This window comes from Mucor mucedo (genome assembly GCF_025094135.1).
Source record: "Mucor mucedo strain NRRL 3635 chromosome Unknown EV154scaffold_56, whole genome shotgun sequence".
NCBI lineage: Eukaryota > Fungi > Mucoromycota > Mucoromycetes > Mucorales > Mucoraceae > Mucor > Mucor mucedo.
Window position 1 is genome coordinate 186212 of NW_026252340.1, and position 24384 is coordinate 210595.

Consider the following 24384-nt stretch of genomic DNA (forward strand, 5'->3'; position numbering starts at 1 on the left):
TCCCAGAGTCTGGATTGAGGATTAAGATCATTCTTAGAGTATTTTCAGTCTACTATTTTTTTATAAAAGCCAAATGGTAATTTATCAACTCTTATAGTATGTTTAAACGTTATATTACTAATTCAACAGCTTAAGCATCTATTGGCAATTTTTTTTTAAATTACGTTAACTCATGTATACACAGCTTTCTTCTTCTTCCAATTTTGACTGGGTAGACTGGTACCAGATAAAGTAATTGTCACCAAGGGCCACCTCACCGACTTCCTCTACACCGCTACGTATTTCAAAGAAAGTCATGTCACAAGCATCGCACTTCCTATAGTTCAGATAATGGGCTTGGACACACACCTGTACACATTGAGATTGAAGGCAAAAAAATTGTATACTCTTGAAGAGGTTTGCGCCTTCCCTTTTTCCTGTACCTCTCCACAAAATCAGCTTTGGAAGGGTATCGAAAACTTGGCTGGGGCCCTGCACAGATTGGAGGTAGCACACAACTGATCCCTATTCACGTATTTTTGTGTTACCTAGTCTGTTCATGCATCTTAGGTTATTTTTGCTTGATCTGGAAAGAATTCACGAAGAAGCAAGGATTCCAGATCAGGATTCCCTGAAACGAGTAGCCATGAACTCGCACCGTCGAAAACGGTTCCGTTTCCAGCAATCGATTACCGACATCTTGATCGGTATAAAGTATAACGAATCAATAATAAAATAATAAATTCAACGAAATAAAATCACTTAAACTACAAAAATTAAACTAAAGTCTTCATTATCATTATTATTATTTTCTTTAGCTCTATCCTACTGCAATAAAAGATGTGGAATTTTGAGACAAATGTAAAAAAATCATTTCAGTTATGCAATTTATCAAAACAACTATGATTACACTTTTTAGTGTCATTTTAACTTTATCAGAAGATAAGACTAAAGTTAGAATGAAACAGATCATATTTTATAATTTAATAACTCATACGCCAGACCACTCCTCACAATAAGTAGCATGTTTGGGCTTATACATGTTCCTTCCAACACAGCAAACTCTGCTCCTGCAGCTGCTCCTGCTTCACCCGCTACTGGTGGTGGAAGTGCACCAGCCAACAACGCTGCTGCTCCCGCTTCAGCTGCCTCCACCGCTGGCACCAGCTCAACTTCTCACAGTGCCAGTGCCTCCCATGCTGCTTCAGCGGCTACCAAGGAACAAGCCGGTCAAGCTGTTGCTGCCATTGGTTTGATTGCTGCTTTCGCTTCTCAATTCTTCTAATTAATTTTTCTCTTCTTACTACCACTATTATTTCCCTCCCCCCCCCCTTTTTTTTCTTATACACAATTATTTACTGTACTCCGTACTCAACCTTTTATAGTACTATTCTCTCTCCATATCTCGTATTAAAAAATTAAACTTTTCTTTCTGGCAACTTAAAAAACCCGGGATCAAATGATTGACAAAAAACCGGTTTGTCTAAAATAGTTGTTTGTTTGTTTTTATATATGGAAGACATGGCATCAGTAATGCAGAGCTATAAATGAAGATACATAAAGTTTATTTCAACGAACGTATCATGTACTATGCGTTTTGTAACTAATGTACAACCCCCTCCCCCTATTGAAAATTTAATAATGTAAAAAAATTTTTTATATAAATCATGTCTGGCAGATACAGATGTCGATAAAGAGAAGAAACCGGTATAATCATCAATGTAGAGGTTTTTTCTGTACAGTAAGGGTCATAAGCGCATACTTTGTTTTTTTAAACAAATTCGCATATATCCAGTTAGCATATATTTCCCTTTTTTTTTCAAAAGCAGATTAATTCATGCATACAAATAATTCTTGATCGATACCGTATTTTATTTGCTGATAATGAATGCAGATGAAAAATTTCTGCTTCTAATACAAACCATGAAACATGATCTATCTGAATTATTACACCATTTAATCAGTTACCGGGAAAGTCACTAATAATTGTGATCATTTTAAAATTGACGTAATATGTGTTCATATGATACATGAAATCATGGGATTATAGATGTTTGCATGTCTTACTGTATGCCCTTCTAGTTATGAAAACAGTAACTTGAATCGAATATAAGATAATTTATTTTTAGGGATGATGAATTCTATGGTATTTAAATACTAGTTATTTATAAATCAAATGATAGTCATTTGATTGCCCATTAGGTTTTCATAGTTTTGGCGATACAGTTCGTTCATGCAAAATATACATGATAACTCACTGGCGCCTTCAATGTCAGACATAAAACTAATTTAAAACCTAGATCGTCGTCACTTGGGCCTCGCGAACATTATGGCTTACGCTTTGACGCACTGCATGCAGAAAACTTTATGCAAAGGATGATAAGAGAACAGCCGCAGTTTTTATGTTACTCACACTCCATACCACGATCCCTTATAAATGATTATAAATGTAGATACTTGGAACACATTAATTCTTTATCATCCCTTTCAAAATGCTGTAAAAGAGGCTTTTTTTCGACAGTTGACATCACACTTTTGAAGAGATTGAACAGTACTCGAAAAAATAGGCTTTCGAAAACACTTTTTTTTTGGTCGTCGATAATAGCAAAAAAAAAAAAAAAAAAAAAAAAACTCAGTTTTTTTTTCGCTGTAAGCCTTTAATAAGCATATAGAACTACGATTGAGAACGTATATGAAAGAGTAAAGAATAAATCTGTAGGAATAAATGTTTAATACAGATAATAAATAAAAATTGAAAGCTTGAATAGGTTCCAGCAGTAAATCGATCAATAAAGGTCAAGTTAGCTAGCAGGGTTACCACCAACACCACCTTCAATGATGAAAGGACCAGCAAAGGCAAGATCAGGTGAATTTCCGAGTTCGAAAGCATCTATAGTTTAAACATTAGCAACTGGTGATAAGATAAAGAAAAAGTGATTGATAAAATACTTACAATCATCATCATTTTCAATATCAAAGGGGATCTTCCAGACGTACTTCATGTCTTGAGCATTGACGTTGGTAGCAATTACTTGAATAGGTTGAAGATGAGTTGATCTACCCTGGACTAAAACAATCTGGGGAATAATGGAAACACGAGGATTGATCCAAGAAATGATGACTTCAGAACCTGCCTTGTAACGGGTATACATTAAAGGAGAGGTAATAGATACAATTGGCTCTGCAGATACAAGAGAAGCAAGGTAGGCAGCGGACACAAAAAGAATAGTACCAGTGAATTTCATTGTATATAAAAAAATGGGTTTTTTGTGTACTTGTAGAGGAAAAGGTAAGTATTACTTGATGATATAAAAAAAAAGGGAAACATAAAAACTGATTGTATTTATATATAAGCTTTTTTGTTTTTTTTTAAGGAGAAAATAAACAAGAAGATACATAGCGGATTCTTTTATCTTTTTTCGCTTTTTGGGTGATAGAAAAGGGTTACCGAGGGAGAGATTTAGTATATAGGCTTAAACAAAATAGAATCTTAGGGGTGGGTCTAACTATACATGACCGAAATAATAGATGTAGTGGTTCTCCTTGCAAGCATTATTATTCTTATATAAACCTCTTTTCCATATTGTACCACGTTGGTCGTAAAAAAGCCAAATTATTTGTTGTTCCCCTGCATATTTGTGGCAAATCAACCAATTTTGTGCATTGTGTGTCCCCTTGTTTTTTTTACATATACAAATATTTATTCAATACGAATGCTTTATTATTTTGTGGATGTTATAATCATATATTCAACCGCCTTTTCGATAGAAGCGTACTTTCCGTAACTAATGCTCTTGAAGGTAGAGATTTCATGCCATCATTCCCTTGTACCAATATTTGTACCCAGTGTTGTGTTTTAAGGTAAAGTTAAATTATAAAAAGACTATAGGAGTAGTTTGAGACTGTTTCAAGGATGTCCTTTTATAATAAATGAAATGTACGAGTATTTATATAAAAGACTGTCTGCTGTGTTCATATCTCTAGTGCTATCTTGAAGTTATCATTGATTAACCAAAAATGTATACGATTATTACATAGTCACTAATTTAGCCTTGTTCTAATAAATGTTAAGTCTTCTTAGCTCTATTTGCTTTAAACTAAATTTTAAGTATTTCTCAGACGTATTAAATTAGACTTGTGATGTAATTTCCTTATAGTTCTTACTATGACATTTATTGTTAAGCTTATATCACAAATGGTATCAGCATGGATAAACCTTTGTTAGCTCTAATATGGTCATAGCCTTGCTAGGTCACCACGCCCATAATACAATTTACCTAAAAAATGATGTAATAAACTGCTTATTTTATCGAATGCGTCGGAAATAAGTGACATGTTTTTCATAAAGGAGGTTGGAAGATGCTTCAATAGATAGAGAGATTAGATAAGTAAATAAGTGTGTCAAGTGTATAGTAGCTTACTTGACAGCTCAGACAGAAATGAGCAGTGGATAATAGAGGAATCTGTAACGTTAAACTGGTGAGGCACTAACAAAAGACGTAAAGGCTTAAGATGCGTACCATTTGATCTTTGAATAGACCGCACATAACAATAGCTTCCAAAGAAGACGGAAAAAGAAGCCGGAAAAAGCTGATGTATCTATAAACATACGTGAGGTATGTAGCAAAAGTAGGCTTAATGTGGATAGTTTTGCAGAAAAAAGGTATAAGAAACCAATAGGATTAATTAGAATTCTTGTCAGAGTTTATTGATGTTAAAGTTAACTAAAGATTTAAGAAGAGGAAAAATAAAGAGTATTTATAATAAATAGAATGGACGAGGCTGAGGATTGAGAAATTCGAGAGATCAAACAATGAATTAAGAATAAAATAAAGAAATTTGACGAAGTAAAATTATCAAACTGCAAAAATAAACTAAAGTCTTTATTATACAATAAATTGGGTTCTTTATATACATATTCAGGGCTGGCTGGATATCAATTATTAAAGCGAAACCTGTCAAATATACAATAGGCGTATTGTCAATTAAAGATCGAGCATCTCATGGTACCTTCGAGAATCTTGTTATTGACGAGCGATCATATCATTGGATTGTATTATCTGGAATAAATGTATGACTATTGTTTTCTATATATTGATGAGTAATCAATGCGTATGTCATGAACTTACTCGCCCTGTTATTGTCTGCATAACTTAACCATGATCTCAAACCCCTTGTGAAACCTTGTTCTAGAAATTAATAGCAGTATCTCTTGTCTGCTACCAAAATCCCTGTAAAACCTTGTACCAAAAATCATTTCCGTATATCTTGTCCGCTACCAAACTCCCTGTAAAACCTTGTACCAAAATCATATCAATATATCTTGCCCGCTACCGAACTCCTTGTGAAACATATCACTAATCTGCTTCTCAATATTACTCCCGCTTCCTGTCTGACTCAACCTTAGTAAACCTTTTCCCGATCATCTTTTACTTTTATTCCTAATCCAGTTTTCCCGCCCGTGTCAAACCATAAATATTCCCCGAACCATCATATTATTCAATGTCAACTAAATACAGCCTGTTACTACTCGTCAAATCTCAATTACTCATCCTTGTCGATAATCTACTCATGGTATCTGTTCCGTAAAGTCCCTTGTTAATCTATAATTTAAACCCATCGTAGTTTTTCCCATGTATAAGAAATAATATAAATAGATGTTAGTTATTTATTAGAAAAACGTTATTCTGGATCTTAGTCCTAACCCCTCCCCCTCTTAATAATAAACATATTTTATTTTAACCAATCGCCCCCCTCGTGTCGCCAAGTAGTTTCTGTGTCTTGTTCCTGTTCCGTCCGTGACAGCGTAGTTAATAGAGTGTAATAGCATGCATTTGATTTAAAGAGTAATGCAATAATGATTTATAGAAAGGTTATCAAATAAGAAAGAAAGAATTGATGATAGAGTTATATCTGTATATAAGCTCGATCACAACAAGGATTCTACTCTTGACAATATGAGTATGCTATCAATAACAATATCTATATTCACAGCCGCGCACTCGGTGGTAAAAGGTGGTAAAAAAGTACCAACTTAGACCACATGTGGTGGTAAAAACCCTTGATTTTTTATCCCAGATGTGGTACAGGTGGTACGATTTTACCACCTCTGGTGGTAAAAAAAAACAAATTTATACCACCAGAGGTGGTGCGTTTTATCCACCAGTGGTATCATTATACCACTTTAAATGGTTCAAACACTCCAACAGTTGTATCTTTTTACTACTTTAAACTGATTTATTGTTCCGTCTGTTGCATGTTTTTACCACTTTATATTGATATATTGTTCCTTCCGTTGTTTGTTTTAGAGTGCATCTGCTTTTAGGTGGTACCTAAAAAAAAATTAAGCAGAGACAAATATTTAGATGGGTAAAACACATTTTCTTTATAATTAATATCCCATCTGAAAGGTTAGGATTGTTTTTTATGTTGATTAAAATGAGAATCTACATATATTAAATTAAAAAACATAACAGATTCTGGATTCAACATTTTTTTTTGAGGTGGGGGCGGGGAAAAAATGTCACAACCTGTACAAAAAGGTTTTAGAGCCAATAGTAACCTGCTGCTAATATCATTATTGGTCATGAGTCGGAGACTCTGACTGTGTTACCAATTTTTCTTTATTTATCGAAAATATATTATAAAATAAAAAATAAAATAAACTTATACAATTATCAATTTTTCTTTCGCAATTTCGGTACTCAACCATTCGAATTACTTAATAGATCTATGTCCAATGAGCACGATGAATTATTACGACGTCTTCAAAACCTGGAGACGTTATTGCAACAACAACATCCAGCACATGCAGCAGCACCTGTGGATACTCACCTTACTGCCCGACCAACTGCAGTTGATCTTCAACCTTATGATGAATTTTATGCTGTTCTTCCTGATGCCGCCACAGATTTCTTTCGCTCGCCTCTCTCAGAAGTTGATCGCCGAAAATTTCTCAACCTCTGTCCTTCCAACCTGGATAGACGTTATCGTGCACCAGTATTGCAACGTTCTATCAATGCGGGATCACTTACTCGCAAATTTGATCAACAACTTGCCGACGTGCAATATCGCTTATCTGGACTTACTCGACCGATTGACCTTATGGCACATAATCTTGCCCAAGGACGTACCCCAACTATTGCTGATTCTACAAACTTTATTCGTACGATCCACAGCCTACTTTCTGATGTTGCCTCACATATCACACAACTTCGTAGTGATAACATCTGTCGTGATGCCGGCTTGCCAACTGTCCCACTTGCAGACAACTCAGACGATGAAGACACTTTGTTGGATACGACTCGTATTTTGGAACAATCCAAGCTCTCCAAAGCCCTTCAAGATGCTCAATCCAAAAGTCGCACTTCCCGAAAGAAAAAGGGAAAACGTTTTAACAGTAATACAAGATCCACTACTGTCGAATCAGAAGATCAACCCACCAAATCTTCTGACAAATCTAATTTATCTGGTACCACTTCAAGACCTACCACACCTTCTGCTCCTCGTGCTTCGCACTCTTCTTCTCACAGCTCTCGGGGTTTTCAGAAACGCTAACGCCTCAACCTGTTGGCGGACGTCTTCAATATTACCAAGACGCATGGACAAAGATAACAAACAACCAATGGATTCTCGACATCATTCAAAACGGATTTCGAATTCCCCTCACCGCCAATCCACCTCTTTATCCTACCACTGCTTCAGTCAGGTTCCCGACAGCAACAACATCACAAGCACGAACAGCAATCGAGACAGAAATCTTTTCACTCCTAGAGAAGAAAGCGATAGAGACAGCCCATGGTCCCGGTTTCCTTTCCCATCTCTTCACCGTTCCCAAGAAAACAGGCGATCTTCGTCCCGTACTCAATCTAAGACCATTAAATCAGTACGTACCACGAAAACCGTTCAAGATGGAAACTATTCAACTCGTTTGCAAAATGATTCAACCTCAAGATTACCTTACCTCTATCGACCTACAGGATGCATTCCTCCATGTACTAGTTCACTCAGCATCTCGGAAGTATCTTCAATTTCGATGGAAGAACAGCACATTTCAATTCAGGACACTGGCATTCGGCCTATCTCTGAGTCCGATGGTATTCACGAAACTCCTGAAACCTCTCCTAAGTTGGGCACGCCGGAAGGGAATAAGGATATCTGCATATCTAGACGATCTAATCATTACTGCCAAGACCAAAGAATTGAGCCACCTCCACACCACTCAGGTGTGTCAAAAGTTGCAGGAATTGGGTTTCCTTTTCAAAGAATCCAAATCTCACCTCATTCCAACACAACAGATAGATCACCTAGGATTCACAATCGACACAACAAACATGTCACTTTCAGTTCCAGCATCCAAGCGCCGCGACATCCGTCGGGAAGCCTTGAAAATGTTACGAACCAAGTCGTGCAGTCTCCGCAATCTATCATCGTTTATAGGGAAAGCACAAGCAACCACTCCAGCCGTCTTTCCAGCCAGGTTAAGAACTCGAGAACTACTACAACTGAAGAATCAACTACTTCACCAAGGGATCTCATGGAACACAATGATTACAATTACACCACCAGCTTGCGAGAACTTACATTGGTGGATCAACCACTTAACCAAATGGAACGGTCTATCATTCTTACCAGAGACACCGAAACAAGAGGTATTCACAGATGCATCGAACAGCGGATGGGGAATTGTGATCAACAATCAAGTGATGAGTGGAACATGGACTCCAGAGGAATTAGAACAACATATCAACTACAGGGAACTAGCAGTGATATGGAAGTGTGTGAAGATGAAACAACTTCAGGGTCAGGTAATACGCATTTATTGCGACAACACATCAGCAATAGCCTACGTACGCCATTTTGGGGGGACCCGATCACCAGCACTCATGGAATTAGCATCAAAAATTTGGAACACTTGTTTGAAAACCAACACTCGCTTGCATCTCACATATATTCCGTCAGCAATCAACCCAGCCGATTCCCCATCACGGCAAATGATCACTCAAATCGAATGGAAAATCGATCAACTATATTACCAACAGTTAGAGAAACTATGGGGGATACACAACGTCGATTGCTTTGCGAGTCGAGAGAGTCACCAAACTCAACACTACTTCAGTTGGAAATGGGACCCTCAAGCACTATCAACCAATGCATTCCTGACCCCATGGAATCGATGGAAGAGAGTCTTTCTATGTCCGCCTTGGAACCTCCTGCCACGATGCCTTCAACATTTGAATCAGCACCCAACAACAGCAACCATAATCACGCCCAATTGGCCGAGTGCAATTTGGTACCCTCTGCTTTTATCCATGACCAAGGAACCACCTCTTCTAGTACCATCCAACATGATTCACCCCAACCTCCAAGGAGACGACCTATTCAAGAAGAATCAACAATGGGAACTTCTGGCTTGGAACATAAACGGCAAAGACTTCAATTAAATGGATATGATGACAATGCTCTTGCTATTTTTCTTAACCCTGAAGCTCAACCTTCAGTCCATAGATATAACCCTATCCAACAACAATTCATACGGTGGTGTGAACTACATCGTTTTAATGCTTCTAGTCCTGATCCTGCTCAAATCGTTAACTATCTTTCTTATGGTCATCTAACTTTAAACTGGAAAGTGGCAACCTGTCTCAATTATAAATCTGCAATACTTGATTTATACGACCCATCTGCTCGTCAGGAAATACTAAAAGACTCAAACTTTATCAGATTTTTTACCAACTTGCGTGCTTTAACCATACGATCTTTCGACAGACCCGACTATGATTTAACTCCTGTACTTGACAAACTTCACTCTTGGGGACCGAATAATCTTCTTACTGCCGAACAACTTACAAGGAAACTGTGTTTCTTATTAGCTATTACTGGTTTTCTTCGTCATGCTGACCTTCACCGTATCAACATGCTGAAAACTTCTGTCCTTACCACCACTTCTCAACTCAAACTGGTTATAGACTGTCCAAAAGAAAAACGTGGAGGCTCTCCTATTGAACGTGTTGTATTTATACATCAACATCCTGATTCTCTTTTATGTCCTGTTCTAGTGTATCAAGAATATGTTGCTCGTATTGCTACTACTACTTGTCTCGGTCCTCATCCTACTAGACCTTCAAGAACAATTGGTTTTCTCGTACGTAGTCTCAATGATTTCAACTCATCTGTGTCTGTTCAAACTATTAGCCGACATGTTCGTAGCCTACTCAATCATATCACGGTGCATGATAGCTCTGACCAACGTCACCCTTGTGATGTTTGAGATATTAAAAAATAGATAAAACAGAATAAAAAGAAGTAATAAGAAATGAGTCTCTATTAATCCTTTATTAAAGTTATGGAGAGAAAGTCATCGCAAAAGGGAGGACGCTTTTTATATCAAACATCTGGGAGATTGAATCTGGTAAGGAATAGGCAGTGGCTTGTTTCTATCTTCTGAAACATGGCAATTAGAATTACATGGTCTTAAGTCAATCAATACTTTCTTATATTGATTGGCCCAAATTATTAAGTGAAAAATTCTCATTAGCTGACACTTCAGTAACAGATTAATGAGAATCAAAAACAACCAATAATAATATAATTTCCCAATATATAATCTGTAACAAGATTATACTGGTAATATGAGAGTACCACTCGAATATTATAATTTAACCACATTGAAGGTCATTCTATACGATATTTATTGGAGGAAATACGACAACCCTCCTCCTCGTGCTCGTGCTGTTGGTTCCTCCAATGCTGCTTTACATGGTGCTAACCTGGATGATATCTTAGTGCATGGTTCTTGGGCTTCTGCTTGCGTATTTGACAACTTTTACCGGTTATCTCGTCAAACTGTCACTAACTTTACGACTATGGCTCTTTCAAGTAATCCTCTTGGTTTTAATACTCTGAATCCACAGTCAGAGTCTCCGACTCATGACCAATAATGTGTTATTTGTGTGAGTGAAATGAAACACTCACTTACATTATTGGGAGTAGGAGGAGACTCTGACTGTCCCTCCCTCCCTCCCTTATTTTATATATATATTTATTTTATTCCTGAAATTGCGATTTCTTTTATTGATAATTGTATAAGTTTATTTTATTTTTTATTTTATAATATATTTTCGATAAATAAAGAAAAATTGGTAACACAGTCAGAGTCTCCTCCTACTCCCAATAATGTAAGTGAGTGTTTCATTTCACTCACACAAATAACACATTAGCCGTGGTCGGATTTTGAAATAACCCACTGGTTTGTGCTCACGATTTAAAAAACCGCGCACAGACTATATAATCGTTAGCAATGGCTTGAAATAACTTCATCCTTTTTTGTGTACTTAGTAGAACTACTTGAATTTTAAAATATACATTAAAACAAATATTCTTAAGATGCGTGACCCTTTTTAAAAATAATTTATCTATTGAAAGGTTGGAAATATTGATTTGAAGTTGTTTAGAGACAGCCTATGAAGTCGCAGCCGGAGGCTTAATATCACAAACCCTGAAAAAGGATAAAAAAGTTTAAACCTTTTTTATGTACTAGGTAGAACCACTTGTAATTTTGAATATATATTATAAAGTATATTCTTAAGATGCGTGACCCTTTTTAAAATTAATTTATCAATTGAAAGGCTTGAAATATTGATCTGAAGTTGTTTTAGAGACGGCCTATAAAATCACAGCCGGAGGCTCAATATCACCAACCCTGAAAAAGGGTAAGAAAGTTTAAACATTTTTTATGTACTAAGTAGAACCACTTGTAATTTAGAATACATATTATGAACTTTATTCTTAAGATACGTGACCCTTTTTAAAATTAATATATTTATTGAAAGGCTTGAAATATTGATCTGAAGTTGCTCAAAGCCGGCCTATGAAATCGCAGACGGAGGCTCAATATTACTTACACTGAAAAGAAGATAAAAAAGTTTAAACCTTTTTTATGTACTAAGTAGAATTATTTGTAATTTAGAATGTATATTATAAAGTATATTCTTAAGATGCGTGACCCTTTTTAAAATTAATATATCTAGTGAAAGGTTCGAAATATTGATCTGAAGTTGTTAAGAGACGGCCTATGAAATCATAGCCGGAGGCTCAATGTCATCAACCCTGAAAAAGGGTAAAAAAGTTTAAACATTTTTTATGTACTAAGTAGAACCACTTGTAATTTAGAATATATATTATAAAGTATATTCTTAAGATGCGTGACCCTTTTTAAAATTAGTATATTTATTGAAAGGCTTGAAATATTGATTTGAAGTTGTTTAGAGACAGCCTATGAAATCGCAGCCGGAGGCCCAATATTACTTCCACTGAAAAATTTTCTTCAAAAAAAAAAAAAAAATCCCCCCCACATAAAAAAAATCTGGCTATGAATAAATTTCCTTTTATATTACTTGTACTAGTCGGAGATGAATGCTCAAAAATGTCACAAAACACGTTAGGAACTACTGAAAAGCAGATGCACTCTACCACTTTAAAATGTATTTTTGTTCATTCTGTTGCATATTTTTACCACTTTAAAATGTTTTTTTAATTATTCCGTTGCACTTTTATTACTTTAATGCATTACATAATCGAAAAAAAATTTACGTATAAATACACAAAAACTGTGAAAATATGGGGGTATAGAAAACGTTTTTATTGGTATTTTATTTTGTATTTTCACTTCGAAGCTTCTGAACGTGCATCCATATCATCGCCAGAAAAAATTTAAATGGAAATATTAATTAGCTTACTATCAACAAGATATAACGGCAAAAAAAAGTCTTTCAATAAACCTCATAAAGAACCAAGGGAATCATAAGGTATAACAGCATATATTACTAAGAAAAAAGTGGGACTTCTGTGGTATTTGACAAAATATTACATAGATAAGTAATGAGATAAAAGTATATTTTTATTATGGGTAAAAATAGACTAAAAGAACTCTGCTGCTATGAAATAATTGATCCTTTTTATATTGCACAACTCTCCTGAGTTTTAATGATGAGTCAACCTTTCTGGTTTTGGAATAGATCTATACTTTGTTTCCCGCCTTGGGTTAAATGGATACTACTCGTTAGAATTGTTTCCAGATAACGTTGTCCCATATCAGTGGATCGGGAGCATGAGTATGCTAATAAATCTTTAGTATTACGAGATACTTATTTATCAGATCATGCAACGGTTACTGTAAAAGATGCATACTTGTTTGTCAAGTGTAATTGGCAATAGAACATAATAGTTGATCATTTATTCATTATCTTTGTAATGAATAAGTTACGATCCCAAATATAAAATGTCTAATCGATATTTGTATATTTGGTTGTAGAAGCTAGGTATCCATTAATTCATACACTATTTCTTTATACTCTTTATCAGCAGTATAACTATATCAATATATAAGTAAATGAACCATTTATATTGGATGACTTCCAAAATGCAAAATAGAATTAAATAGAATAGAATTAACTCCGGGAATTTGATTTTCCGAGTTAATTTTTTTTTGTTCCAAAACCATAAAATAGAATTAACTTTCGGTAAATTTTATTAATTTTCATAATTCAAAATTTCTTGCTCTCTCGCCTGTAATAAATCGGTAGTATGATTTAATAAAATAAAAAATAAAACAAAGTACATAAGTACGTTTAAAATTCCTTTATAAATTTATTGACCAGGATGTTAAGATGATAATTTGGGGTCTATTTATACTAAATAACAGCTGGAAACTAATTTCATATTTGACAGTAATTAGTCATCAATAAATTTCTTCTTTGACTGTCGAATACACAAGTCAAGTTTGTGTTCTTATGTCGGAATGGGTATATTCAGATCCTTTCAATGTCACTGGATCTTGTTACTTTATTTACCGATAGATCTGTGATACAGACTATTTCCATTTATGTCAATTACATCTACTTTTATTACACTATTTTCATAAATTATTCGCACAGTATAAGAAAAAAATTGCTCATTTTTTTTTCAATTTCCGCACACATTTTTTTTCAATTTCCGCACACATTTTTTTTTATTTTTTGCTCACTTTCGAATTTAATTTTTGCTCATTTTCTGAAATATATTTTGCTCAGTTTCAGATATTTTTTTTTGCTCAATGTGTGCGAAATATTTTAGAGGGGGTCTTTATTTAAACAGGTTTCGAATTTTGTTTCTGAATAACGGCAGAATCCCTTTAAATCGCTTAATAAAACATTCTGACATGCTTCGGCAATTCTATTGTTCAGTGTTTCGGCCTCTAAAAGCTTCTCCCGTTTTAATTTACTCTTAACAACGGACCAAAATTGTTCGATAGGGTTGAGCTCAGGAGAATATGGTGGAAGATAAACACAGCCATACCCACGACTTTCGATAAACTTTCTAATATTATCTGACGTATGGATAGGCGCATTATCCATGATAAGATAATGCCCTTTGAATTCCTCATGACGATCCATCACATCAATTGTACTGGTGATAAAATTAAAATAATGTCCGGTAACAGTCCCAGTGGTTTTCTGCATCTTACTACCACCAGCTGTTTTTCTTTTCTTTGAAACCGTTGAGTATGGCACTCTTATCTTGACATTGACAACGCCATATGGCGATATAGCACCCAAAATTGTTGTTGTCTTGGCTCTTGTTAGTGGTTGAATAACCTCAGCCCGAACTCCCTTTTTTGACCAAGCCATTGTTCTTTTCAAATTAATATGGAATGCAGACTCATCAATGAAAACGCAATTACTGCTGTAATCCATGTCTGTTTGGCTCCATCTAGTTACCCAATCAAACCTCTTTTCAATGTTAATAGACGAGTTTCTTTCTTTCGAATGGAAGTGTGCTTTCTTAAAAGACAAGGCACATTTATCTGTCATGAAATTATAAACGGTAGTTTTTGTTACTTTCAGGTCGCTAAACTGACTAGTAAGACTTTCCATAGCCTGATCCAACGTTGCCGAAGGGTGGTCGATAAATGTTTCTTCCAAATGCTTTTTGTGCTCTTCATTCAACAAAGCTGGTCTCCCAGCCTTTTTCTCAGGCTTAACTGGTTCTAATTCATCCAAAGGCTTTGCTGTTTCGTAGATCTGATCCTGATCTTTTTTCAACCAGTCATAAGCAGTTCGTCGGGCAACACCGAGTTGCTTTGCTGCTTTTCCTGCAGTTAATCCCTCTTCATAAACGAGGTGAAAAAAATGACCTTTAACATCGTCTGCATGCTTTTTTTAATAAGCTGCTGGTCCAGTTGAAGCCGAAGAACGGTTTTTTGGCGCTTTAGGTGTTGGCTTTGGCTTTTCAGGTGGTTTGAAATCCATGTAATTATCAAAGTCAACGGTGTCAGCGAGAGGATAAGCATCGCCATCAACATCCATTTCAACGGGTTCATTGCCATGCTCATCCACAACATTACCCTGTCCATCTTCTTGATAAAATTTGAGGTCCATCTTACTTCAATGAATTTCTAAGAATGAGCAAAATTTATTATTGAAAGTGAGCAATTTGTTTTTAAAAAAGTGAGCAAAAAATAATTTGTGAAGTGGGCAAAAAATAAATAAAAAAGTGTGCGGAAATTGAAAAAAAAAGTGAGCAATTTTTTTCCTCGAGTGTGCGAATAATTTATGAAAATAGTGTACGTATACGCTATGTGGTTTGGCACATCGCCTTCCAATTAGCATAGTAAACAGTATTAATTTGGTTGACGCCAACCGTTCTTACACGGAAGTTGTGTAGTCTCCATACAAGGGTCAGGATTTCATAACGCTTAATTTTATCCGAAGGAAGCTTGGTATGAAGTCTTCCAAAAGACCCTTGTGTGGCTTTCATACCCCATTCCACTGCCTGTCTATGGTTGGTAATGATAGCATGTATCTTTTGCGTCTGCACGTTGGCTCTTTCAATGCCAATTGCTTTTTCTCTTGGTACACTTAGCACTTTGTTTTCAAACTCTCGCTTACAAGGGAAAGCAGAATCCGCAAGAAGCTTGAAAGGGCTTGAACATTTGTAAGCAAGAAACCTTTCGTAAAGTGGAATGGCTATTTCAGCATCATGCCAAGAACCAGGACAGTTATATCTATAAGAAAAATAGTCAATTTAGTTTTGTTTTTTTAGAGAATCAAACAAGTATGTCAATCCTACCTCACATAGGCGATACAGCCATCCGGGGTATATACTAAAACTTGTGAGGCATAGCAATCACCCTTCCATCCGTTATAGTACGCATTTTGCTCGAATGGGTCTTCAGGATGTTGTATTCTAAGGTTAAGACCGTCAACAAAGCCAAACACTCCTTCTAACACCTGTTTCTCAAAGTCATTTGTGGTAATCGTAAGCACCATATCGTTAAACGTTGTCATTTCATCTGTAGTGGGCCAACCAATTTTCCAACGAGGGTCTTTTTTGTTTTTTTCAAAAGCGTTTAAGATGGTTTGAATACGCATAGTTATAGATCTACTGAGTGTTGCAGCAGGGACACCAAATATTATACAGAGTGTCTCCTGCTTTATGGTGTTATGCAACCACATCAGAACCAAAGCAAGTGTCATCACTGTGTCAAGTACTCTTTTACGTCCAGCCGTGCATTCGGTTGGATATTCTTTTTGGAACTCTTCGTGTAATTGATCGAATGCTCCAGTCGTCAAACCAAAATAACACATAAAGGCATCATCCTGACGACCATCAAGTAACTTTTTAGCAGCCGATTTAGTAGGTGAATGCAGACTTTTTGACGTTGTGTAGAATCGTTTAGAAATACGGCGTTGAGATTCAAGAAAATTCATGTACTGATAAGCAGCAGCAGAAAGCAAAGTAATATGCGATAATCATGCTAATTTACGCTTTGTTATAGGGGGCATTGTGTATCAAAAATATAAAGGGGATAAAGAAAAAGGAAATGGATGATAAAAGAGAGATTAACTTGTATTTCGTTACCGATACAAAAGTGACAATAATTGGGTTCCACAACATTGAATCTCATAAGTCACGCCATATTATCCCAACAAGATGATTGATTCAAACAAGTCTGACATAATAGCGTGCTTTATTAAACAACGTGTTATAAAAACCATAATTATCGCTTTTTAAAAAAGCCTTTTTTCTTTCTTTTCATATAACGTAATAAAAATAACAATGGGCAACGTAACAGGATCTGTCAGAATGACTAAAGATGAAAAAACCTATTTACTGGAAATAGTAAAGAATGTTTTGCCAAGTGGAGCGGACGAATGGTCCCATGTAAGCCAATCATATATGGCTGGACAAAAAAAAATTGTCGAACAAGAAAACGAGGCCATCGGGCTGGAAACAGGAACCAAGGGAACGAAGGTTGCCTATGAGCGTAGCGCCAACTCTTTGAAGGCGGCTTATCGTACATTGAGAACGAAAAAAGCACCAACAGGTAAATTATCATATACTTCGAGGTGTAATGAAAGAAATCTTGCTAACAATGATACAAACAAAAACAATCTATTAGGCAACTCAACCCCAACTACTTTAATTACTGATGCAAAAACAATTGAGGACCAAATTGCAATCAAAGGTTGCTTATCACAGATTCATGGTCACACGGATTCCGAGGACGAAGAGAAAGCAAGCCGCATGCATCATGAAGGTAGCGGCTTTCGCTCAATCGATGATCAGGTAGAGCAGAGTTTAACAGCCAGTGGCAAGAGTGAGGCATCTCCTCGTGCAGTTGGTAGAACGGTGCCAATGCCAAAGAAGTCTAAAAATACCCACCAGCATATGGAGGACTTCAACAACCATTTTGGTGTCGTGGCTGAGGCAATTGCGTTGTCTCTTCGAGGAGAAAATGAACCAAAACCATCGGTCCCAACCACACGTTCCGAAATGACCAACGTGACCGGTGTCAATTTGGAAATGATTGAAAATCGTCTTGGAGCTGTTGACAATCAATTTGAGGAGGTCAACATTCGCCTAGATGGTGTGAAAAATGGCCTCAAAAGTGAACTCTGTGGTGATCTGCTATATTGTTGCTACATTAAATAAACCTATATCTATGACATCAATACATTAAGAATGATTAAGGAATCAATTACCCAATATAGATAGTTAGTACTATCATATCACAAGGTTACAAGAACACAGTGACAAAGGCTTACTAAAGATATGGAAGTACAATGTGTTTAAGATGACAGTAATTCCAAGTGTAACATATTTACAAAATAAGCAGTTAAAGGTAACAGGATACACACTGGAAAAATGATAACAACTTCAAAGATACACTAAAGATAGTGGTACAGCAGATAGTCTTTTTTATATAAATACTTGTTCATTTTATTTCATAATAAAGACAATCTTATAAACAGTCTCAAATTACTTATATACTGCCTTATAATTTTACTTACCTCAAAACACAACAAACTCAATGATGTCAAAAAGGAGTTCAACGAGTTGAAGGACACGGTAAATTTAATCAATATGTTGATTCGTATCATATATATAAACTCTATCTAACCGACTACATTATCAGATGTCAGCGATGTTTGAATTTATCAAGACATCGGTAGCTAAGGTAGTTTAACTATTATCAATCATGTTTTTTTTATTCGTACTAAAAGCCATAATCTTTATATGTACATTATCAACCTATTCCTACTTCTGAAAAGGGTAAAAGTACCCGTTCCCAGAAGCGTAAAAGGGCCGAATAAATAAACTTTTTTGTCAAATATTATCCATACATCTCATATCTGTTATCTGAATATTATTAGCGTTTATCAGAAACAAAGTATTTAATAGAAATGTAATTTTTTTTGGAGTTAATTCTATTTTAATTCGGGGGGGGGGGTAGGGGGTTCGAATTAACTTCAAAAATTTAAGCAGTGAAATTTAAGGTTAATTCCACGTTACACAACCCAAAAAATTAAGTCTATTCTATTTAATTCTATTTTGCATTTTGGAAGTCATCCAATATATTCGCTAACAAATTCACAAAAAAAAAGTAGATTTTTAAAAGTGTTGTCCTTAGAAAAAGACGTGTAAAATTATAGAAAATCTATGTAAGCACCTGTTTTATTCTTCCAAGTGAAGTTGGTGCAGGACAGACGTTTTTTCAAGAATTATGTTTTCCTCTCCTTTTTTTTCTTTGTTCCAGGAGCGGTTCATTCGAAGTAAGAATCTTAAGAATTATAGCAATTTATTTTACAAAGTAATGTAAAAAATACCCACAATCATCGAAATAATATTGTTACCAGATTTAAAAAACCATCTTATTATCGTCACTATAACAGTACGAGTTTAGGCGATCACTGTATATAGGCTAATGTCGACTAAGAGCCTTTTTCAATTCGGGTTTCTCAAATCAGTCATCGCAATTCATTGAATGAAAAGGATGTCTAGCTTAATGCTATCCCTTCGAGCTAAAGCTAACTCCCTTGTAATGGCTTTTATTGAACTAGATATTATATGTTGAAACATATAACATGCTAGACATCTTTCCATTTCAAAGAATCATTTACGGCTGCGGTTAAATGCTCAAATAAATCCCTATTAAAATATGTACCAATAACCACACGATATCTGGTTTAACGAAAGAACAACACATTTTAATATTAATCTTCAGTCAATCGCAATGAAATAAATTCCTGTTTTCAAAAAAAAAACTTTATTTAGAGTCTGGACTTGCCAGGGGGACGAGTGAAGAAACACTTTCTTCTACCTTTGGGTACCTCTAAAAACAGTTATAAGACTAATCAGTAAAATGTCTCGGAATTATTTCAAATATAAAAATACATACCACCTAGTATGGCGAAGGGGTCCTTGGATCCCTGATCCCGCAAGTCCGTATATGGACCAATGAGGTCAGCGACGCGAGTTCGACGGACAGGGGGATCAGAGATAATCGGAGCCCCAACGGCGAGCAAAGGAGAAGCAGAAAGCACAGGCGAAGGAGAAGACACAACAGGAGTAGCCGAAGCAACAGGGGTACCGCACAGGACCGAAGAAGAGGAGGAAGCAACGGTGACCTCCGAAAAGACAGGAGCCGCAACAAACAGGGACAGAGAGGAAGCAACAACCAACTCCTCAGAGGCTGCCGGAACAGCAGAAAAAACAGGAGAAAGGGAGGAAGCAACAGAAGAAGCAGCAGTGCCCAAAGGAAGAGCGGGAGGAGGCAACGAAAGAACGTCCTCAGCAAGACCAAAGTCGAGTCGACGACGGGGAGAAAAAGGAGGCAAAGGAGAACGGGATCTTCGTTTTTCTCCTACCTGTGGATCTACCTCAGCAGAAAGAGAGGCAACAGGAGACCACACCGGTGTCTTCGGAAGAAGATTCAACGTCTCTGGCGGGGGAGCGGCGGCCACTAACTCCCGGAAGGAAGGAAGAGGACGAAGAACAGGCGAAGCGAGATTCCCCGTGTTGAGGAGAGGTGAGAGAGAGGGAGAGCGCAACTCCTCAGAAACAGCACCAGCCAAAGAGAGCCGGGGAGAAAGACGAGGAAAAAGAACAGGCGATTCCAAATTCCCAGACGTTAAGGTAGGGGAGGGCGGGACAGGGTCCAACACCTCCAACGCCGATACACCAGGTGATACCGACGGGGAAGGAACGGGCACAACAACGGGCGAAAGGGAATCAATCTCTGGCAAGGCCAGACCCGCAAAAGAGACAGGAGAGAGGGTTGCATCTCCAAAAGAACCAAGACCAACCGACGCACCACCAACGACGGAAGGCAAAGCGTTATCCCCATTGGGGGAAGAAACCGCTGGCTCAACGTCATCTTCCACAGAAGAAGACACCAGGAAGGATGCAATATCCTCCATCAAAGAAGGATTGGCCGTGATAGCGTTATCCCCAAAAGGGGAAGAAACCGCTAGTTCATTGTCATTTTCCACGGAGGAAGACAACAAGAAGTAAGCAATATCCTCCATCAAAGAAGGAACGGCCGGGATTGCGTTATCCCCAGAAGGGGAAGAAACCGCAAGGGAAACGTTATCTCCAAAAGGAGAAGAAACCGTTTCAACAGCGTTATCCCCCGAAGGGAAAGAAACCGCTGGGATTGCGTTATCCCCAGAAGAGGAAGAAACCGCAAGGGAAACGTTATCTCCAAAAGGAGAAGAAACCGTTTCAGCAGCGTTATCCCCCGAAGGGAAAGAAACCGCTGGGATTGCGTTATCCCCGGAAGGGGAAGAAACCGCAAAGAAAACGTTATCTCCAAAAGGAGAAGAAACCGTTTCGACAGCGTTATCCCCCGAAGGGAAAGAAACCGCTGGGAGTGCGTTATCCCCAGAAGGGGAAGAAACCGCAAAGGAAGCGTTATCTCCAAAAGGAGAAGAAACCGCTTCAACAGCGTTATCCCCCGAAGGGAAAGAAACCGCTGGGATTGCGTTATCCCCCGAAGGGAAAGAAACCGCTGGGATTGCGTTATCCCCAGAAGGGGAAGAAACCGCAAAGGAAACGTTATCCCCAAAAGGAGAAGAAACCGTTTCAACAGCGTTATCCCCCGAAGGGAAAGAAACCGCTGGGAGTGCGTTATCCCCAGAAGGGGAAGAAACCGCAAAAGAAGAGTTGTCCGCACGAGGCGACGCCAACGACAAAACAGAATCCAAGGTACCCTCACAATGGGCCAAAGGAAGAGAGGTCTCACGACGAGAGCCCAACTGACCAATGGGCGCACCACCGACAGAACCAGAGGAAACTTCGTTTTGCCACACGGCAGAAAACAACGACAAAGAGGTGCCAAACTGATTGTGGCGCGGGAGAGCAACCGACTCCGGAAGCAATCCTTGGCCAAGACAAGGAAGGCCAGCGACACAAGCACAATCCAAGCTGTAACAAGGTGGTGGTTGTGTTGCTACAGGAGGAGGAAGGGGCACAAAAGACCAAGCTCGACTTGTTTCAACGACAGGAGGTAAAAAGCCGAAAGAAACAGGAGCAGCCACAGGAGCAGGAGGCGGGGAGGAAGCGGAAGAAACAGCTTCAGTTTGGTTGATGAGGCTGATTGGCGTAATTACACCATCTACCAAGACGAAGACATCACCAATTGGGACTGGTGGACTTTGGTATGGTCGGCGACTACCAACAACAAAGAGCCAGACAGAAGACAAGACCGCAAGCAAATTCTCCCGAAGGAAAAAAAGCAGGCGATTTCCCCAAAAGCGAGAAAAAGCAGGCAGAAAAAACGCTAGAAGTGCTAACTGGCACATTAAGCTATTCAATGACAACATTAGACTCTTGTTTGAAGTTTTGTATGTTCTGTGATTCTGATATACTTACTTTTCGAAAAAAAGAAACGCGATCATGGCTTTTTCAGAAAGGTCTAGAGAAAAAAGAAAAAAAAATAAACCACCCCATTTTTTTTGATAAAAATAGTACATTTTTGCTGCGCTTCCGAAAATAATGACGTAACAATTTTTTAGCCTATAAAATAATTTTACTATTTATTTTTGTGGTTATGATTAACCAGCAAGATTATTGATCTGGAAGTCCTTTTACTTCAACATTAAGAGATCCTTCCTGAATGCCCGAGACTGGAACCGATGGTGTTAGAGCAGACAAGAAATTGACAAGACCACCCCTTTTGCGCTAGTTATATTATTCCAAGTGATATATTAAAGGAGTAGTTTTAAATTTTGAAATCATTGTCAACCACGAACATTATTTCGAACATTGCGATCATTTTGTGTAAAACCTTTACTGATTCCGGCAATGCACAATTTATTTGGATTGCAAAAAAAGCTATTATTACTCTACATGAACTAATCTCTAATTGTAACGAAAAGTATATCCGGCCACATTTTTATATCACCTTATGAAAGTAACGAAAAAGAAGAATGGCTACGAAAGTGAGGGTAAAAGAGAATGCCTCATTGACGGTTAGAAAATCAAATAAAATATCTTCTTGGACTTCGAAAAGTCTTTTCCATTTCCTTTTTGAAAAAATCCGACTAGAAGCAATCTAGTAAAAGTTCAAGGAAACAGGGATAGTTTTACGGAAAAAGATCGATTAAAAAGAATATAATACAACTATAAGTCTTGTTAAATTATTTGTATAAACACTGCTTAAAAGCTGACTAGACAGACGGTTTTACCTATATGTTTATGAAAGAGTACGAATATTGTGGCTCTTCTATTTAACAGTTGAGATCTATCATAGTTATGTAAGATGGACCATTCATTGTAGTTATTGAAGATTTTAAGATAGTCGTCCTTTATTTATTATTGTTCCTTACTGTCGAAATCGGTGTAAATTTATAAGTAAAAACAAGAAAATTATCAAACTTGCAAACATTAACTAAGGGTTTATTAGGCTGTTCTCAAGCAAAAAAATTTGATACCCCCCTCCATAAGGAAATTATAACCTTAAATTTTCATATTCCTCAGCCAAAAAACGTTCAAAATTCATACTAACCATTTAAAAAATTAATCCACCCTCAGAGGGTGGATTAATTCTCAAAATGGATTTGCAAACCCCTCTGATGTTATAATTTCATCATTCAAAAAATACTAAAATGACCCCACGTTGACAGTTTGACCATGGCGATTTTGAACATTTTCTTTTTTCAATTCTTTATTCTTAATAATAAAAATTCGCAAATAATTTAAATATTACCTTTATAAACAATGTTTGGCACCATCAATTTCAACGCACCTTCAAGCTCAAGTGCTTCCACTCCCAGCGCCCCCGAATCTAGTACTCCTATTGACAATGAGAGAGCAGGAGGTCCAGGTTGGAATACAGCAGAAAAGTTGCTGTTAATCGAAATTTACGATAAGAACTTGAGTTCTCTTGAAAAAACTAAAACTGACCAAGAGAAAGGAGAGAAGTATCTTGCTATGTCATTAGAGCACAATGAAAAGACTCTTCGTCAGAATATGAGAAGTCGCACGTCTGATGAACAAAAAACCAAGTGGAGGCGTATGGTGAGAGACTTCAAAGCGGAATTTGCTAGACGTCAATCAACTGGTGAAGCAGGTTTCGAAACAGATGTTATCTATAGCAAGCTGGAAGATATTTTAAAACAATATCCAACAATTTTGCCACCAGTCACTTACTCATCTCATTCCAGACAGTTCGTTGACAATACTAATGGTGTAAATCAAGGATCATCTACAGCTCCAGCTGAATCTTTGTCTGTGCCTGTTACCGAACATGAACGTCCTGCTCCTTCTCAAGAATCGCAACCGCCTTCTTCACCCAGAAGAGTGGAAACACCCCCTCCCAATCACGCCTCCACTACTACTCCTCCTGTCAACCATTCTACAACCCCACCAGCCAATCCTTCTCCCGCCTCTCAACCTACCAATCCTTCTTCTGCGCCACCTCGTCGTCCAAGATCAAACGTAGGTTGAACACCGGCTTCGGCCAACTCTGATACTGAAGCTATGCTTAATCGCATTGTTGATAGAGAGCATGAGCTTCGAAATGGAATATTTCGAGAGTTCAGAGAGTGCATGAATTCTCGATTAGGAAGAAGAGATCCAACT

The 24384-nt window shown here is 37.3% G+C and overlaps 4 protein-coding genes across 4 annotated transcripts; 2 read left to right on the forward strand and 2 right to left on the reverse strand.

Moving 5' to 3' along the window:
• Positions 1-2570: 2570 nt before the first annotated feature.
• On the reverse strand, positions 2571-3279 carry EV154DRAFT_444629 (uncharacterized protein). The gene is made up of 2 exons (XM_051597061.1): positions 2933-3279; positions 2571-2869 (listed from the first exon to the last, which is right to left on the reverse strand). Exons 1-2 carry the CDS (start codon positions 3222-3224, stop codon positions 2781-2783), a joined length of 381 nt encoding a protein of 126 aa, XP_051456839.1. The 5' UTR covers positions 3225-3279; the 3' UTR covers positions 2571-2780.
• A 3627-nt stretch (positions 3280-6906) lies between these two features.
• On the forward strand, positions 6907-7464 carry EV154DRAFT_390541 (uncharacterized protein; the record flags this gene model as incomplete). The annotated part of the gene is made up of 1 exon (XM_051595106.1): positions 6907-7464. A coding segment is annotated over one exon (558 nt), but the record flags the coding sequence as incomplete, so codon positions are not given.
• A 1912-nt stretch (positions 7465-9376) lies between these two features.
• Positions 9377-10919, forward strand: EV154DRAFT_422123 (uncharacterized protein; the record flags this gene model as incomplete). Its single annotated transcript, XM_051596074.1, has 2 exons — positions 9377-10207; positions 10653-10919. The coding sequence occupies 2 exons, from the start codon at positions 9377-9379 to the stop codon at positions 10917-10919; spliced, it is 1098 nt and encodes a 365-aa protein (XP_051456841.1).
• An 8469-nt stretch (positions 10920-19388) lies between these two features.
• On the reverse strand, positions 19389-22199 carry EV154DRAFT_482267 (uncharacterized protein; the record flags this gene model as incomplete). Its single annotated transcript, XM_051598487.1, has 4 exons — positions 19389-19482; positions 19622-19667; positions 19700-22107; positions 22174-22199. The coding sequence occupies 4 exons, from the start codon at positions 22197-22199 to the stop codon at positions 19389-19391; spliced, it is 2574 nt and encodes an 857-aa protein (XP_051456842.1).
• Between the last annotated feature and the right edge of the window lie 2185 nt (positions 22200-24384).

Bases quoted from the DNA above. Each gene is read 5' to 3' on its own strand.
- EV154DRAFT_444629 (XM_051597061.1), bottom strand. From the start codon at position 3,224: ATGAAATTCACTGGTACTATTCTTTTTGTGTCCGCTGCCTACCTTGCT. The intron at 2,870-2,932 runs GTAAGTATTTTA...TTTAAACTATAG, and splicing joins TATTGAAAATGATGATGATT to ATGCTTTCGAACTCGGAAAT.